The sequence below is a fragment of the Serinus canaria genome, chromosome 21 (assembly GCF_022539315.1).
Source record: "Serinus canaria isolate serCan28SL12 chromosome 21, serCan2020, whole genome shotgun sequence".
NCBI classification, from domain to species: Eukaryota; Metazoa; Chordata; class Aves; order Passeriformes; family Fringillidae; genus Serinus; species Serinus canaria.
The window spans coordinates 6,063,112-6,079,645 of record NC_066334.1 but is presented as its reverse complement, the minus strand read 5'-3'; the positions used below and the strand labels follow the sequence as shown (position 1 = coordinate 6,079,645).

Genomic DNA, 16,534 nt, shown 5'->3' with positions numbered 1-16,534 from the left:
TCACCCTTTCCAGCTGCTTAATTTTTAATATTTCCACCCAGCTCAGCTGCCAGAGCAGGGCAGAGCCAGGCTTTACATTCAGTCTGAGTTTAGTCAGTGGAAAAATTGATTTAAAGTGCTTTTTTCTCCTTTTTTTTTTTAACATAACCAGTTCCAGGGGCTCAATATTTTATCCTTATCCCAGTGGAATTTTCTCCCTTACAAAATGCTGTCCCCACTTGTTGATAAGTGCTCAAGGAAAAGTCATTCCTTAGATCCTAAGGAATTTTGGACATCACAACCAGGAAGGACAGACAGACAGACGGACACAAATATGGACCAGGCAATTATTCAGGTCCAGAAAAAACCTGGGGCTCCAAGACAAGAGGCACTAGGGAATAGCAAAAGTGGGAATGGCAGAAAAATGGGAATATTTGGGCAGTTTGGGGGGTTTGTAATTAACTGAACTGGGCACAGGAAATTAAAAACCTGACCCCAAACCACAGAAAATGGAGCAGGGAGGGAAGAGAGGAGCGGTGGTTTCCTTTTCCCTGCCATCAAACAGCAGGAGGCCACTGGGAGTGTCAAGGAATCCATAGGGAACAAAAAAAAAAAAGGAGATTTTTCTGGCAATGCTCAGCATCCTTCAGTTCTGGGGTTTTCCCCCATTTCTGCACCACCCCACAAAAGGTGAAAGGAGGGGAATGATCAGGGCTCTCAGCTTCCTGGGGATGGCATTTCCCTCCTCCATCCCTGCTCACAAATCCTCTATCCCAGGGCAGGATGAAACACCCCAAAACCCCCCCAACTCCTGCAGGACCCACTCCTGGCCCCACAGGAGCTTTTGGGGTGGGGACACTGCCTCCAGAGCCTTGACCCCAAAAGATCAGACCTCAAAACCCACCCCAGGAGCAGCACCCACAGAACCACTCTGGAGCTTCCTCACACTTTGGATCGACTTTGGGCACGTTTGGGATGGCTGGGGAGGAGTTTGGGCTGGGTGTCTGTGTGACCCCAAAGCCCAGCCCCACAAGAAGGGGGTGAGGCTGCTCAGGGACCCCTCTGTGCTGCCCTTTGGGGTTTTGGGGTGTTTTAACCTGGTTTTTGGGGTGTTTTATCCAGGCTCACTCTGCTCAGGGCTCCCTCTTCTGTCCTCTGGGGTTTTGGGGTGTTTTATCCAGGCTCACCCTGCTCAGGGCCCTCTCTTGCTGCTCTTTGGGGTTTTGGAGTGTTTTAACCAGGATTTGGGGGTTTTATCCAGCTCACCCTGCTAGGGCCTCTCTTGCTGCTCTTTGGGGTTTGGGGTGTTTTAACCAGGATTTTGGGGTGTTTTATCCAGGCTCACCCTGCTCAGTGACCCCTCTTGCTGCTCTTTGGGGTTTTGGGGTGTTTTAACCAGGCTCACCCTGTATGAGGCCCCCTCTGTGCTGCTCTTTGGGGTTTTGGGGTGTTCCGAACAGGATTTTGGGGTGTTTTATCCAGGCTCACCCTGCTCAGTGACCCCTCTTGCTGCCCTCTGGGGTTTTGGGGTTTTGGGGTGTTTTATCCAGGCTCAGCCTACAGGAAAAGGGGCAGAGCAGCTCCTTTTTTCAGATCTGACACATCCCCCCCTCCTCTATTGACAGACAGCAGCCCTGCCACCTCCAAAGGTGCCACCTCCAAAGGTGCCACCTCCAAAGGTGCCACCTCCAAAGGTGCCACCAAAGCAGCAGCCCCTGTCCCCTGGCTCTGAGGTGGGGGTGCTTAAGGCAGGTTCAGAGGGCAGCAATGCAAACAAACCCCTGACACATCCCCAGCCCTTCCTTCCCCCACAGCAACTCCAGAACGTGAACCAAAGCAAAAAAAAAACCCAAAAACCCCAAAAAGGGGACACTGTGCCTTCCCCCATCCAAATGATAAAAACCCCAAAAACCCCAAAAAGGGGACACTGTGCCTTCCCCCATCCAAATGATAAAAACCCCAAAAAGGGGACACTGTGCCTTCCCCCATCCAACCCTGTGAACCAAAGCAAAAAAACCCCAAAAACCCCAAAAAGAGAACACTGTGCCTTCCCCATCCAAACCTGTGAACCAAAGGATAAAAACCCCAAAAACCCCAGAAAGGGACACTGTGCCTTCCCCATCCAAACGATAAAACCCCCCAAAAGGGGACACTGTGCCTTCCCCCATCCAAAGGATAAAAACCCCAGAAATGGGACACTCCTTCCTCCATCCAAACCTGTGAACCAAAGCAAAAAACCCCCAAAAACCCCAGAAATGGGACACTGTGCCTTCCCCCATCCAAACCTGTGCCCAGCCAGGCCCTTCTGGCCACGGGAGGCTCAGAGCAGCCAAAGGATCAAAGAAATTTTGTGGGGCTGGAGCTCCTGGAGGAGACACTTTGCATCTTCTTGCTGCTGTCCCACCTCCATCCCCTCGGCCAACATTCCCAGCAGGATGTGCAGGACAGCCAGGGGGAGATTGGGTGGGGGTTGAAAGTATAATGCAAATCTTTTTTTGTCGGTTTGTTGTTTGTCTGCTTTGTTTTGGTTTTGGTTTTTTTTTTACATATTTACACGAGTCTGACAATAAAACGTGGAACACAGTGCAAAGCCATGGCTGCAGAGCGCCCGGTTGTGCATGGTGGCCTGTCCACCCGTGGACATCCCAAAAATCCGTGTCCTCAGCTGCCTTGGGAGCACTGCAGAGCCGGCCCAGGAGGAAGAGGAGTCCTGTGTGTGGGTAGAAGCTGCTGCAGTGCCGGGGTCCCTCACAGGTGCCGCGGGCTGGGGTGCCCGTTGTGGTAGAGCTTCTGTTTGATGTGCACCATGTTCCCCGTGGGCTCCTCGTACTGCCGGGGGTGGCGCTTGCGCAGCTCCTTCAGCTTACAGAACCTGGGCAGCCACCACCAGGACGTGTCTGCAAGGCAGGGACAGCACTGTCACCAGGGCTCTGTCACCAGGGACAGCACGGCCACCAGGGCTCTGTCCCCAGGGACAGCATGGCCACCAGGGACAGCGCGGCCACCAGGGCTCTGTCACCAGGGACAGCATGGCCACCAGGGACAGCACGGCCACCAGGGACAGCACGGCCACCAGGGCTCTGTCACCAGGGCTCTGTCACCAGGGACAGCGCGGCCACCAGGGCTCTGTCCCCAGGGACAGCATGGCCACCAGGGACAGCACGGCCACCAGGGCTCTGTCCCCAGGGACAGCAGGGTCACCAGGGACAGGACGGCCACCAGGGACAGCACAGCCACCAGGGCTCTGTCACCAGGACTCTGGTCACCAGGGACAGCACAGTCACCAGGGACAATGGGGTCACCAGGGACAGCACGGTCACCAGGACTGTGCTGTCCCCAGGGCTCTGGGTGTCCCCTCAGGGCTCTGTGTGCCCAGCAGAGCTCCTTGTCTGCAAGGCAGGGACAGCGGGGTCACAGCTCTGTCACCAAGGCTGTGTCCCCCAAGGGCTGGGTGTCCCCAGGGCTCTGTGCTGTCCCCAGAGCTCTGTGCTGTCCCCAGGACTGTGCTGTCCCCAGGGCTCTGTGTGCCCAGCAGAGCTCCTTGTCTGCAAGGCAGGGACAGCGGGGTCACAGCTCTGTCACCAAGGCTGTGTCCCCCAAGGGCTGGGTGTCCCCAGGGCTCTGTGCTGTCCCCAGGGCTCTGTGCTGTCCCCAGCAGAGCTCCTTGTCCCCAGGGCTCTGTTACAAATTTCAAATACTAAATAATTACAAAATATAAAATACTAAATTAATTACTAAAAATAAAATACAAAATAAATAACTTAAAAAAAACCCTAAATAATTACAAAAATTACTAAAAAAAACTAATATTACTAAAATAAAATACTAAATCATTACTAAAAAGAAGCTACTAAAATAATTACTAAAAATAAAAAATACTAGTACTTGCTAAATATAAAACACTAAATTAATTACTAAAAATAAAAAATACTAAATCATTACTAAAAAATAAAAGACTAAATTAATCACTAAAAAAACCCGAAATAATTACTAAAAATAAAATACTAAATTAATTACTAAGATTAAAAAATACTAAAAATTACTAAAAATAATCCACTCAATTAATTCCTAAAAATAAATACAAAATAATTACTAGAAATAAGATACTAAAAATAAAGAAATACGAAATAATTACTAAAAGTAAAATACTAAATTAATCACTAAGATTAAAAAATACTAAAAATTACTAAAAATAATCTACTCAATTAATAACCAAAAATAAAGAAATACAAAATAATTACTAAAAATAAAATAGTAAAAATAAAGAAATACGAAATAATTACTAAAAAATAAATACTAAAAATAGAGAAATACAAGATAATTACTAAAAAAATAAATACTAAAAATAGAGAAATACAAAATAATCACTAAAAATAAAGAAATATTAAATAATTACTCAAAATAAAATACTAAAATAATTACTAAAAATCACAAACGATGAAATAATTGCTAAAAATAATACATTAATTAATTACTAAAATTAGAAGCTGCCTTCAGCAGGGGCAGGTGGCCCCAGGCCAGGGGGAGCTCCTGGCAGCCCCACTCTGGTCCCTGGTGGGATCAGGAGTCCAAACCCAGAATTGGCTCTCAGAGGCCAAAATTCCCAGGAAAATCAGAATTGACTCAGAAACTGCTCCTGGATCCTGCTGGGGCTTTGGGAAGATTAATGGGAATGGATTTCAGTTTTGATCTGTTTTTAGAAGGAGAATCCAGGTCCCTAAGTGGAATTTCTGATGGGCCTGCAGATCAATCTCCCCGGGCTGGGCTCTGGCAGCACCAGCCAGGGCTGCAGCAAGGAGATTTCAGCACTTTGGGAGGAATTTCCAGGCATTCCCTGATTTTCCTGTGGTTTTATCTCCTCCAGATGTGAACCCACGGAGGGGCTGAGGGGGAGTGGGGCAGGGGGGGCTCCGGAGGGGCTGTGGGGCCCTCTCGGGGTCACTGGGGGTCTCACGGCTCCTCCAAAGCCGGGAGCTGTGCCAAGGGTGGGATTCCTGGGGAGGGAAAACCTGAGCACATCTGGTCAGGGGAGGGATGGGAATGGTGGGAATGCTGGGAATGGTGGGGACTGGTGGGAATGGTGGGAAAGGGGATAGTGGTAATGGATGTGGGAGGAAAGGGAAATGGAAGGTGGAGAATGGACATAATGGGAACGAGCGGAAGAGAGGAGAAACAGCAGGAGGTGGGCGGAGAGGAGGTGCGGCGGACAGTAGCTGGCGGCCGCGGCCCTCTGCACTCCGCTCGCTCCCCCTCCCTCGGCGCCGTCCGCTCGTCTGCCTTTATCCCTCCCGCTTCTGCTTCTGCCGCTTCTGCGCTTCGGTGCTCCGCGCTCCGCTCAGCGCTGCCTCCCCCTCTCCGCCGCCGCTGCCGTCTGCCGCGCGCTGCTGCGGCCGGCCGCCGCCTCTGCGCGCGCCGCTGCCGGTGCGCCGCTGCCGGCCGGCTGCCGCTGCCGCCTGCTGCTGCCCGCTTGCCGCCGCTTCCCCTGCCGGGCCCTGCGCTGTTGCCCGCTCCGCCGCTGCTGCCGCCCACTGCCGCTGCGCCGCGGCGGCTGCGCTGCGCGCTGCTCCGCGGCTCCGCTGCGCCTGCTGCCGCCGCTGCCGCTGGTGCCCTGCGCCGCGCTGCCGCTGCCGGTGCTGCTGCGCGCTGCAGCTGCCCGCGCTGCGCGCTGTGCGGCTCCGCCGCGCCGCTGCGCCGCTTCTGCTCCCGACTGCTGCGCTGCGCCGCCGCTGCGACTGATGCCGCTGCGCCAAGCCCCTGCCGCGAGCCGCCGCTGCCGCTGCCGCCCCTGCCTGACTGGCCGCAGCTGCGGCTGGTACGAGCTGCTCCGCCGCTGCCCTGCGCCGCTGCCGCTGATCGCTGCATGGTGAGGATGCCGCCGCTGCTGCTGCGCCGCTGCTGCTGCTGCCATGCTTACGCTCGCCGCTGCGTCTGGTGCGGCCGCTGAGGAAGGCGATGAACGATGAGACGATGACAGATGAGCACGATGAATGAGATTAGAAGACGATGAAGAATGAGGAAGACGATGAAGCATGAGAAGTGAGCAGACATGAAGAGGCAGTTAGCGACGACTATGAAGACAATGAATGAGGTCAAGTAAGAAGCTGAGGGATGGTGCGGATGCGATGCCAGCCGATGACGATTGAGATAGATGGTTTCAAAGCATGAGCAGAGATGAGTGAGGGTGAGGAGATGAGACGATGAGGTGAAGAGACGATGACAGATTGATTGAGAATGATGACGATGAGACAGACAGATGAGGTATGGTTGAGGGACGATGAAGACATGACGAATGATGATAAGCACATGTATGATGCGGCTGAGAAGACGAAGATGAAGACAATGAAGATGAAGACGGTGATGATGAAGACGATGAGGATGGAGAGGATGATGAAGACGATGACGATGATGAAGATGATGACGATGAGAAGAAGATGAGGATGGTGAGGATGAAGACGATGATGATGAGAAGAAGATGAGGATGGTGAGGACGATGAAGACGAGGAAGACAATGACGATGAGAAGAAGATGAGGATGGTGAGGATGATGAAGACAATGACGATGAGAAGATGAAGATGAAAAGATGATGAAGATGAGAAGACGATGAAGATGAAGACGATGACGATGAGAAGACGAAGACGAGAAGAAGATGAGGATGGTGAGGACGATGAAGACGACGAGAAGACGAAGATGAAGACAATGAAGACGAAGACGATGAAGCTGAGGCAGAGGAGGGCGAGGCCGAAGGGCGGGCCGTACCGTAGCGGCGGCTGGCGCGCCAGGCGCGCACGGCGTAGTGCAGCACGCCGTCCATCCACACCAGGAACCAGCTGATGCAGAAGCCCAGCAGCAGCCCCAGCATCAGGTCGATCTCCTGCTTGGTCACATTGTCGGTCACAAAGTAATTCTCCGAGGAGTCCACCACCGACTGGTCCCCGTCGTAGGGGATCACGTAGTGCACGTGGTGCCTGCCAGAAACGGGGCAAAAAGGGCAAAAATCAGGCAAAACTCTGGTTTTGGTTTTTATCCCAGTTCTTCCCACCTGCTTCTTCTTCTTCTGCTGCTCTTTGTGCCAGCAGAAGAAGGCATGAAAAGGAGGGAAAGGACAATGTAGGGGATCATGTAGTGCACGTGGTGCCTGCCAGAAATGGGGCAAAAAGGGCAAAAATCAGTGAAAATTCTTATTTTGGTTTTTCTCCCAGTTCTTCCCACCGTCCCCAGCAGCAGCAGGGCTGCCCTGGCTGCTCTTTGTGCCAGCAGAGGACATGAAAAGGAGGGAAAGCACAACATACAGGATGATGTGGTGCACGTGGTGCCTGCCAGAAATGGGGCAAAAAGGGCAAAAATCAGTGAAAATTCTTATTTTGGTTTTTATCCCAGTCCTTCCCACCGTCCCCAGCAGCAGCAGGGCTGCCCTGGCTCTTTGTGCCAGCAGAGGAAAACATAAAAGGGAGGGAAAGCACAAAAATCCCTGAGTCTAGGGCTTTTATCCTCATTGGCTAGAATGGCTATAATATATTTATTTGTTTGTTTGTTTGTTTGTTTGTTTTGGTTATAATATTATTATTATTATATTATGTGAGATACATTTTAATTAAATACAAAACGAACAAACAAAAACCAAAAAACCAAACAAAAAAAACAAACAAAAAAAACAAACAAAAAACCCCAAAACAAAACAAAAAATCCAAGAAAGCAAGGAAGAAATAAATGTGAAAACCTCAAGCCCTATTTCATCCTAAATTCAGAGTCCAAATCCTTTCAAGTATGGGGAAATGATACCAGAATGGGCACAGGTGGCACTGTCCCTGCCCAGGTGACACAGGTGGCACTGACCCTGGTGGGCACAGGTGGCCCTGTCCCTGGTGGGCACAGGGGGCACTGTCCCTGCCCAGGTGACACTGGTGGCACTGTCCCTGCCCAGGTGACACAAGTGGCACTGTCCCTGGTGGTCACAGGTAGCCCTGTCCGTGCCCAGGTGACACTGGTGGCACTGTCCCTGCCCAGCAGTGACCACACACCCATCCAGGTGATGCCCAGCCCCAGGTGCCCCCCAGCAGCACAGCCCTGGCACCCCCAGTGCCCCCAGTTCGGGCTGTGCCAGCGCTGCCCAGTGTCCCCAGCCGTGTCCCCGTGTCCCTGTCACACAGAGCAGAGCGAGGCAATCCCCGAGGCCTCTGAATATTCATGAGGCTCAGGTCGCTCCATAATCACACCTGAGAGCGTCCAAACATTGACACAAACAAAGCCGCGCTCCAAGAGCCTTCCCAAGGCAGCCCCGATCCCAGCCGTGCCTACCCGGGCTGGCACCGGGCTGGCACCGGCTCCAGGGTGGCACCCAGCCCCCACTGCCAGCCGGGAAAGGGGAGGGACAGGGCCTGGCAGCTCTGGTGGCAGCTCTGGTGGCAGCTCTGCTCCCGGTGCTGCCCGGTTGGGAACTGGGATTGTCCCCCCTCGGGCACTGGGGTTGCAGGGGGGAGAGGGGACCCCAAAAGGAGTGGGAGGGGTCCCGTGAGCACAGGAAAGCACTTCCTGTGTGCCACTGTCCCCAAATCCCTGCACACACATCTCCTATTGTCCCATTGTCCCCAAATCCTGCACACGCATCTCCCACTGTCCCCAAATCCCTGCACACACATCTCCCACTGTCCCCAAATCCTACACACATCTCTCTGTGTCCCATTGTCCCCAAATCCCTGCACACACATCTCCCACTGTCCCCAAATCCTGCACACATCTCCCACTGTCCCCAAATCCTGCACACATCTCCCACTGTCCCCAAATCCCAGCACAGAACTCCCGTGTCCCGTTGTCCCCAAATCCCTGCACACTTCTTCCATTGTCCCCAAATCCCTACACACACATCTCCCATGTCCCATTGTCCCCAAATCCCAGCACACACCTCCCACTGTCCCCAAATCCCTACAAAGAACTCCTGTGTCCGATTGTCCCCAAATCCCCGTGGCAGAAGTGCCACTCGTGCCCCTCACCAGCCAGACCCGGGCTCTGCCCGTGATTATTTACAAGAGAAGGAGGAACCAAAAAACTCCCGAGGGCAATTCCTGGGCAGCTCCAGCTGCTGCCAGGTCAGCCCTGTGCCACCTCCTGTCCTCAGCTGTGCCCACACTCGGGACACCCTGGGACACCCCGAGCTGTGCCACCTTCAGGGTACCCCAAAATTCCCCGAGCTGTGCCCACCCTGGCTGGGCTGGAGCTTCCAGAGGGGACAGAAACTGAGGCACAGAAATTGAGTGACAGAAATGCCAGGGACAGGAATTGGGGGACAGGAATTGAGGGACAGGAATTGGGGGACAGGAATTGATGGACAGGAATTGAGGGACAGAAATCCCAGGGAAGGAATTTAGGGACAGGAACGCCAGCCCAGCGGGGCCAGGAGCTCCCGGCAGCGGGGCTGGCTCTGCTCTGCTGCCACCCGGCACGGGTGACAGACAGACAGACAGACAGACAGACAGACAGACAGACGGTCCGCGTGTCTGCCCGCGCGTCCCCAGGCCCGGCTGTGCCACACGGGAGGCTCCGGGCTCTGTCGCTGCCGGGCTGTCCCCAGCGCTATTGTCCCCTGCGGTGACCTTGTGTGAGCGCCGCCGCTGCTGCAGCCACGGGAGAGGCACCGGGGGCTGGGACACGGGGACAGCGACAGGGAGGGGACAGCGACAGGGATGGGGACGGTGAGGGGACAGTGACAGGGATGGGGACAGAGATGGGGATGGGGACAGGGATAGGGACAGCGACAGGGACGGGGACAGGGATGGGGACAGCGATAGGGACAGGGACGAGGACAGGGATGGGGACAGCGACGGGGACGGGGACAGGGACAGGGAGGGGACAGCGACAGGGGCAGGGATGGGGACAAGAATGGGCACAGCGACACAGATGAGAACAGCGACTGGGATGGGGGACAGGGATGGGGACAGGAACGGGCACAGTGACAGCGACAGGGACGGGGAGGCGCCGATGCTCCGGCTCAGCGCGGCTCCCTCCCGGGCAGGTGACAGTGACATCACGTCACATCTCCCGGGCTCCCGCTGCAGCTGCCACATCCCGGCTGGGCTGAGCCCTTCCCCGGGCTTTGGGAGCGGGGCTGACCCGGGCGGGGCTGGGGGTGGCAGAGCCGCCCCTGCCCCTCCCTGCCCGGCCCTGGGGACCTTCTCAGCAGCCGCGGCCGGTCCCTGCACGCCCAGGGGACCCAGCGGGGTGGTGGCACCAGCGGGGACACCTCCCCGCTCCTGCTGCTGCTGGGATCGCGGGCCGGGAGCCCCGGGGAGGGCTGGGGGTCCCCAGCAGGGCCACAGAGGGTCTGGGCACACCGGGGGCTCCAGAGGGGCTGGGAAAGGAGCAAACGGAGAGAAATGTCCCTCGTGTCCCTCCTGCCAGCAGTGCCACCCTCCCCGGTGACATCAGGGCAGGGCCCCGGCTGGCAGCTCCTCACACATCGCTGTGCCCAGCCCGGGGCGTGGCAGCGTCCCCAGGCTCTGTCCCCAGGACATCCCTCCCCTCCCGGGCCACCACCTGGGGACAGCAGAGCTGGAACATCCCTGGGAGAGCGGCAGGGCTGGCCCCAGGCCGGCAGGGCCCTGCTGCTGGCACCCAGGTGACAGGTCTGTCCCTCCCAGGTGACACTCTGCCACTGCTCCTGGGAGGGACAGACTCAGCCAAGGTCACCCAGAAGGGCAGAGACACGGAGGGGACACCAGAGCTCGGCAGGGCTCTGCTCTCTCCTGAGCGGCCACTCGGGAGCCCCCGGGGCTCTTTTGGTGTCACCTGATCCCCCCAGGTGTCACCTGCTCCCCCCAGGTGTCACCTGCTCCCTCCAGCTCAGCCTGCCTCCCCCACGGGAGGTGTTCTCCCCCCTTTTGGTGTTTTTGCCAGCTCCCTTCCACAGAGCCCCTTGGCTGCCCGGGACAGAGGAGTCCGTCAGTCCTGCCAGCCCTGCCCTCCCTGGGGACAGCCCTGGGGACAGCCCTGGGGACAGCCCTGCCCGGGCAGGGAGGGAGAACAGGGCTGGGAGCCTGGCACAGGGGTTGGAGAGGCTGGCACAGGGGTTGGGACAGCCTGGAGCCTCCACACGCTGGCATGGAGAGTGCCAAGGTGCCCCAGGGATCTGCTCCAGCAGCCACATCCCAGCAGGGAGCGTGGCTGCCACCCCTGGCTGCCACCCCAGGCTGTCACCCCTGATTGTCACCCCTGGCTGCCACCTTTGGCTGTCACCTGTCCCTGTCACCCGGCCCTGTCACCCCTTCCTGAGGCAGATGTGCCCGGGAGCTGTCCCTGTCACACCCAGCTGTGTGTGCAGATGTGCCCCAGGAGCTGTCCCTGTCACACCCAGCTGTGTGTGCAGATGTGCCCCAGGAGCTGTCCCTGTCACACCCAGCTGTGTGTGCAGATGTGCCCCAGGAGCTGTCCCTGTCACACCCAGCTGTGTGTGCAGATGTGCCCGGGAGCTGTCCCTGTCACACCCAGCTGTGTGTGCAGATGTGCCCCAGGAGCTGTCCCTGTCACCCCCAGCTGTGTGTGCAGATGTGCCCCAGGAGCTGTCCCTGTCACACCCAGCTGTGTGTGCAGATGTGCCCCAGGAGCTGTCCCTGTCACACCCAGCCGTGTCCAGGTGCCACCCCTGGCTCTGTGCTGGTCCCCCCCAGCCCAGCTGCCCCTCCCCAGCAGAGCTTCCCCAGCCCTGGGGGCTCCCCCATGCCCGGGGGGTGCTGCCAGCTCTGCCCCTCCTTTTCCTGCTGCTCTGGAGGGGGGAAACCCCCGGCCCAGCCTGATGGTGACACCTCACCTGCCCGGGTGACACCTGACCTGCACAGGTGACACGTTTGTCACCTCTCAGAGCCCGGGGGAACACCCAGCTCGGCCACCAGAGCAGGGACAGCTGCTAGCCCAGCCCAGGCTCACTCAGACTGCAAACAGAGGCTCAGACCACTCAAAAATCTGCAAATTTGGGCACCTGGGCACCAGGGCAGCCTGGGCAGCCTGGGCACCCTGGGCACCTGGGCAGCCTGGGCACCTGGGCAGCCTGGGCACCCTGGGCAGTGTGGGCACCAGGGCAGCCACTCCAGCTCTGCCCAACACGACACAAAAGGAACAACCAAAATCCTGTAAATAACACAAAATCTTCACTGATCCTTGGGTGGTCACCAACTGCAAGTGGGATCTCTGAGGAGCTGTGTCACCTGTCTGTAAATTTGTTAGTGTTGGGTGGAGTAAATTAGGGGTTATCATTTATTGGGATATCATTTATAGGGATATCATTTATAGGGATATCATTTCAGGTTATCATTTAGGGTTATCATTTATAGGAATATCATTTCTAGGTTTATCATTTATAGAGTTATCATTTATAGGGTTATCATTTAGGGTTATCATTCTAGGGTATCATTTCTAGGGTTATCATTTCTAGGGAAATCATTTAGGGTTATCATTTGGGGTTATCATTTAGGGTTATCATTTCCAGGGTTATCATTCCTAGGGTTATCATTTATAGGGAAATCATTTATAGGGTTATTATTTCTAGGGTTATCATTTGGGGTTATCATTTGGGGTTATCATTTCCAGGGTTATCATTTTTGGGTTATTATTTCTAGGGATATCATTTGGGGTTATCATTTATAGGGATATCATTTGGGGTTATCATTTCTAGGGTTACCATTTAGGGTTATCACTTCTAGGGTTATCATTTAGGGTTATCATTTCCAGGGTTATCATTTATAGGGTTATCATTTATAGGGTTATCATTTATGGGGTTATCATTTCCAGGGTTATCATTTCCAGGGTTATCATTTAGGGTTATCATTTCCAGGGTTATCATTTCCAGGGTTATCATTTAGGGTTATCATTTCGAGGGTTATCCCTTCTATTGCTCATTTGGAATTGGAGAACCCTTCAGCTGCGTTACCCTCCCCACCAAGCCCTCGTGCTGAGGCACAGGTGCCACAGTGTCACCAGAATATTTTCTGAACAATCCTTTGGCCAGGACTTTTTCTCCTGAGAGGCCTCAGAGGAAAACAAAACCAACAATTCTCTGCTGCTGTGGGATGCAACTGGTTCATCTGGGATTGGTCCATGTTGATTGTTTTTAATTAATGGCCAATCCCAGCCCAGCTGTCTCAGACTCTGCTCAGTCACAAGATTTTATTCTCATTCCTTTCTATTCCTTCCAATCCTTCTGATGAAATCCTTTCTCCTATTCTTTCAGTACAGCTTTAATTTATCATTTTCTTATAATATGTATCATAAAACAATCAATCAGCCTTCTGAGCATGGAGTCAGGATTCCCAACCCTTCCCTCCTCCTGGGCCCCTGAGAACACCCCCACAGCTCAGCACAGCTCCCTCCTGACACCTCCCACCCCAAAAGCTCCTCCCAGGCCCTCTGATCCCAGCGAATCCCTCCTGGCATGGAAGGACAGCCCCAGCCCCAGGAGGGGACCACGGGACACCCCAAGCTGTGCCACCTTCAGGGTACCCCAAAATTCCCCGAGCTGTGCCCACCTTTAGGGTACCCCAAAATTCCCCGAGCTGTGCCCACCTTCAGGGTACCCCAAAATTCCCCGAGCTGTGCCCACCCTGGCTGGGCTGGAGCTTCAGATGGGACAGAAACTGAGGGACAGGAATTGAGGGACAGAAATTGAGGGGACAGAAATTGGGGAGAACAGGACGAATTGAGGGACAGAAGGGACGAATAGAGGGACAGAAATCCAGGGACACAGGGACAGAAACTGAGGAGAGGACAGAAATTGGGGGACAGGAATTGAGGGACAGAAACTGGGACAGAAATGCCAGGGACAGAAACTGAGGGACAGAAATTCCAGGGACAGAAATGCCAGGGACAGAAATTGAGGGACCTAATCCTAAGCCTAACCCTAACGCATCCATCCATCCATCCATCCATCCATCCATCCATCCATCCATCCATCCATCCATCCATCCATCCATCCATCCATCCATCCATCCATCCATCCATCCATCCATCCATCCCTCCCTCCATCCACCCAGGAGCCTCTGCTCCCTCAGAGTTCAGGCAAGGAACAAACTTTGATTTTCCCTCCTCTCCCCCCCAGCTGGGCAGTTTGGGAGGGTTTTTGTGCACTCTGCAGGAAATGAGCCCGTGCTGTCTGTGGGCAGTGCCAGGGTCTGTCTGTCTGCCCCCAGAGCATCTCTGCAGGCACAGAGGGGGCACAGAGGGTGACCCTGCCACCTCCTCAGCCCTGGGCACGGGGGACACTCAGCCAAGCCACCAGAGAGCCCTGACACTGCTCAGCCACCCCAGACATTGCAGCAGCACTGAAACCAGCTGGGACCAGTAAAAGAGAAACTGGGGGGAGAAGCAGAGGAAAACTCTCAAAACTAGCAAAAAACATCAAGGAACAAAAAAAAAACAGCTCAGAAAAAAAGCAAATCCTTGCCAAAACCAAGTGGAAGTTTTTTTGCCTTTCCAAGTGGCCTTAGGGGATGCCCCAGGAGCTGAGGGTGCTGCCACAGCCCAGCCTGGCTGCTCCTGGGAGGCTGAGGAGGAGCCCTGGGAGGAAGGCAAAGCATCCTCCCCTCACCCAGCCCAGCTCCCACTCCAGGGACACCACGGGGAGGTGACACAGGGGGACAGGACCCAGAGGCAGCTCCAGGAGGGACAAAACCCAGCCCTGGAGGCTCCCTGTGGCAGGGCAGGGCTCTCGCAGTGTCCTTCAGCTGGCACAGCCTCGGGCTGCCCTCCTCCCCCACGGGCAGTGAGGAACCAGCCCAGGAGGGGAGCCAGGAGGAGCAGTCCCACAGAGAAGGACAAAATTCACCTCCAGAGCTCAGCCCAGGCCTGAACAGACTCCAGAGCAGCACCAGGAGCAGTCCCACAGAGCAGGGAGGAATTCACCTCCCCAGTATATATATTTTTATAATTCTGTTCAGCCCTGGGCCTGAAGAGACTCCAGAGCAGCACCAGGAGCAGTCCCACAGAGAAGGACAAAATTCACCTCCAGAGCTCAGCCCAGGCCTGAACAGACTCCAGAGCAGCACCAGGAGCAATCCCACAGAGCAGGGAGGAATTCACCTCCCCAGTATTTATATTTTTATAATTCTGTTCAGCCCTGGGCCTGAACAGAGTCCAGAGCGGCATCAGGAAGAGTCCCACAGAAGAAGGACAAAATTCACCTCCAGAGCTCAGCCCTGGGCCAGAACAGACTTCAGAGCAGCGGCAGGAGCAATCCCACAGAGCAGGGAGGAATTCACCTCCCCAGTATTGATATTTTTATAATTCTGCTCAGCCCTGGGCCTGAACAGAGTCCAGAACGGCATCAGGAAGAGTCCCACAGAGAAGGACAAAATTCACCTCCAGAGCTCAGCCCTGGGCCTGAAGTGACTCCAGAGCAGGCAGATCCCAGGTCCAAGCTGAGCACTCCAGGGATAAGGCACAGAGAGATGTTTGGGAGGATGAGGCTGGTATTTCTCCAGGCCCAAAGTTGTGCCCAGCAGAGGCACCACTCCGGGCTCAGCTCACCCCAAAGCTCCTCAGCGTGCTGTGTCCAGCAGGAAAAGCCACAGGGAATGAAAATCTGACCACAGATTGATTGCCAAGCCTCCAAGTGACTCTCCTAGACATCCACACCCCAGCCTGGCCGGGGATCCTCTCGTTTCTCCAAGCCCCATTCCATTTCTGAGCCACACAAACCAGCACCAGCTGCAACACCCAGAGCACAGACAGGCTGGGAACCAGCACGGCCCAATTGCCAACAAAAGGGACAATGACAAACCTTCAAATCAAAGTTTCTCACTCTCCCAGGGCTCCCAAACGCCCGAGCACAAAGGAAAACGCACTCCCAAGCCCACGGAAAACTCTTCTTCCCGAAAAAACCACCACAACAAACAGCACCCCCCCCTCCTCACCCTGCTCAGGCAGGAGCTGCCGAGGAAGGTGAGCCACGGCCAGAATGCAGAAATGGTGGCACAGCTGCCACCCTGTCCCCGGTCACCTCCTCCCCGGGGAGCCCAGGTGGGCGGGGGGGACGCTCTGCAGGTAACTCACCTTCCACAGTTGCAGTGACAAACTCGGTCCTCCCCTCTGAGGTGCGGTAGGATGTAATTGTGAAATCTGTCCAGCAAGGCGTTCATGTCCATCAAGCAAGCTATTGCCTGGAAGAGCCCAGAGCGGAGGCATGGGGTCAGCTCGGGGGGGTGGAACAAAACACCGGCTCCTGTTCCATTGCCGGGCACGGAAGCGGACATGGAGAGAAGAATCTTTGCCGCTCGCACACGCACACACACACACACGCACAGAGGTGCTCGGGCTCGGGGACAGTGCGGGGGGAAGGTGGAAAGGAGGCGGGGGGGTGGCGGTGCTGATGGAGGGTGGGGGGGGGGGAGCTGGGGGACGGAACCACGGATGGGGAGGGAGATAAGCAAAAAATCTCTTACCATAACGATAGAGGCGCCCAGGATCATGAAAATCATGGTGTTTGCATTCATGGACATCAAGAGGGAATGGCCAGCGGTCGGGTCCGTGCGCCCCCAGCCCGCGGAGGGCGAGCGGCGGCCGCGCTATTCCGCAGAGC

At 55.4% G+C, this 16,534-nt stretch overlaps 1 protein-coding gene across 3 annotated transcripts; it reads right to left on the bottom strand.

Annotated features, from left to right (window-relative positions):
• Positions 1-1,270: 1,270 nt before the first annotated feature.
• TMEM240 (transmembrane protein 240) lies at positions 1,271-16,534 on the bottom strand. 3 transcript variants are annotated; one of them, XR_007779294.1, is made up of 4 exons: positions 16,009-16,264; positions 6,736-6,944; positions 2,197-2,876; positions 1,271-2,041 (listed from the first exon to the last, which is right to left on the bottom strand). XR_007779294.1 is itself a non-coding variant. In XM_050982674.1 (4 exons), the coding sequence occupies exons 1-4, from the start codon at positions 16,452-16,454 to the stop codon at positions 2,728-2,730; spliced, it is 522 nt and encodes a 173-aa protein (XP_050838631.1). In that variant the 5' UTR covers positions 16,455-16,534; the 3' UTR covers positions 1,271-2,727. The 3 variants fall into 3 exon arrangements, 2 of the variants coding, with proteins under 2 accessions (XP_050838631.1, XP_009093796.1); XM_050982674.1 differs by adding an exon at positions 16,398-16,534 and having other exon boundaries at positions 1,271-2,876; positions 16,009-16,115; XM_009095548.4 differs by having other exon boundaries at positions 1,271-2,876.

Coding starts and splice junctions, on each gene's coding strand:
- TMEM240 (XM_009095548.4), bottom strand. CDS start 16,208: ATGTCCGCTTCCGTGCCCGGCAATGGAACAGGAGCCGGTGTTTTGTTC. Junction 6,945..16,008: donor TGTCACTGCAACTGTGGAAG/GTGAGTTACCTG, acceptor CGTTTCTGGCAG/GCACCACGTGCACTACGTGA. Junction 2,877..6,735: donor GCGCGCCAGCCGCCGCTACG/GTACGGCCCGCC, acceptor CCTGCCTTGCAG/ACACGTCCTGGTGGTGGCTG.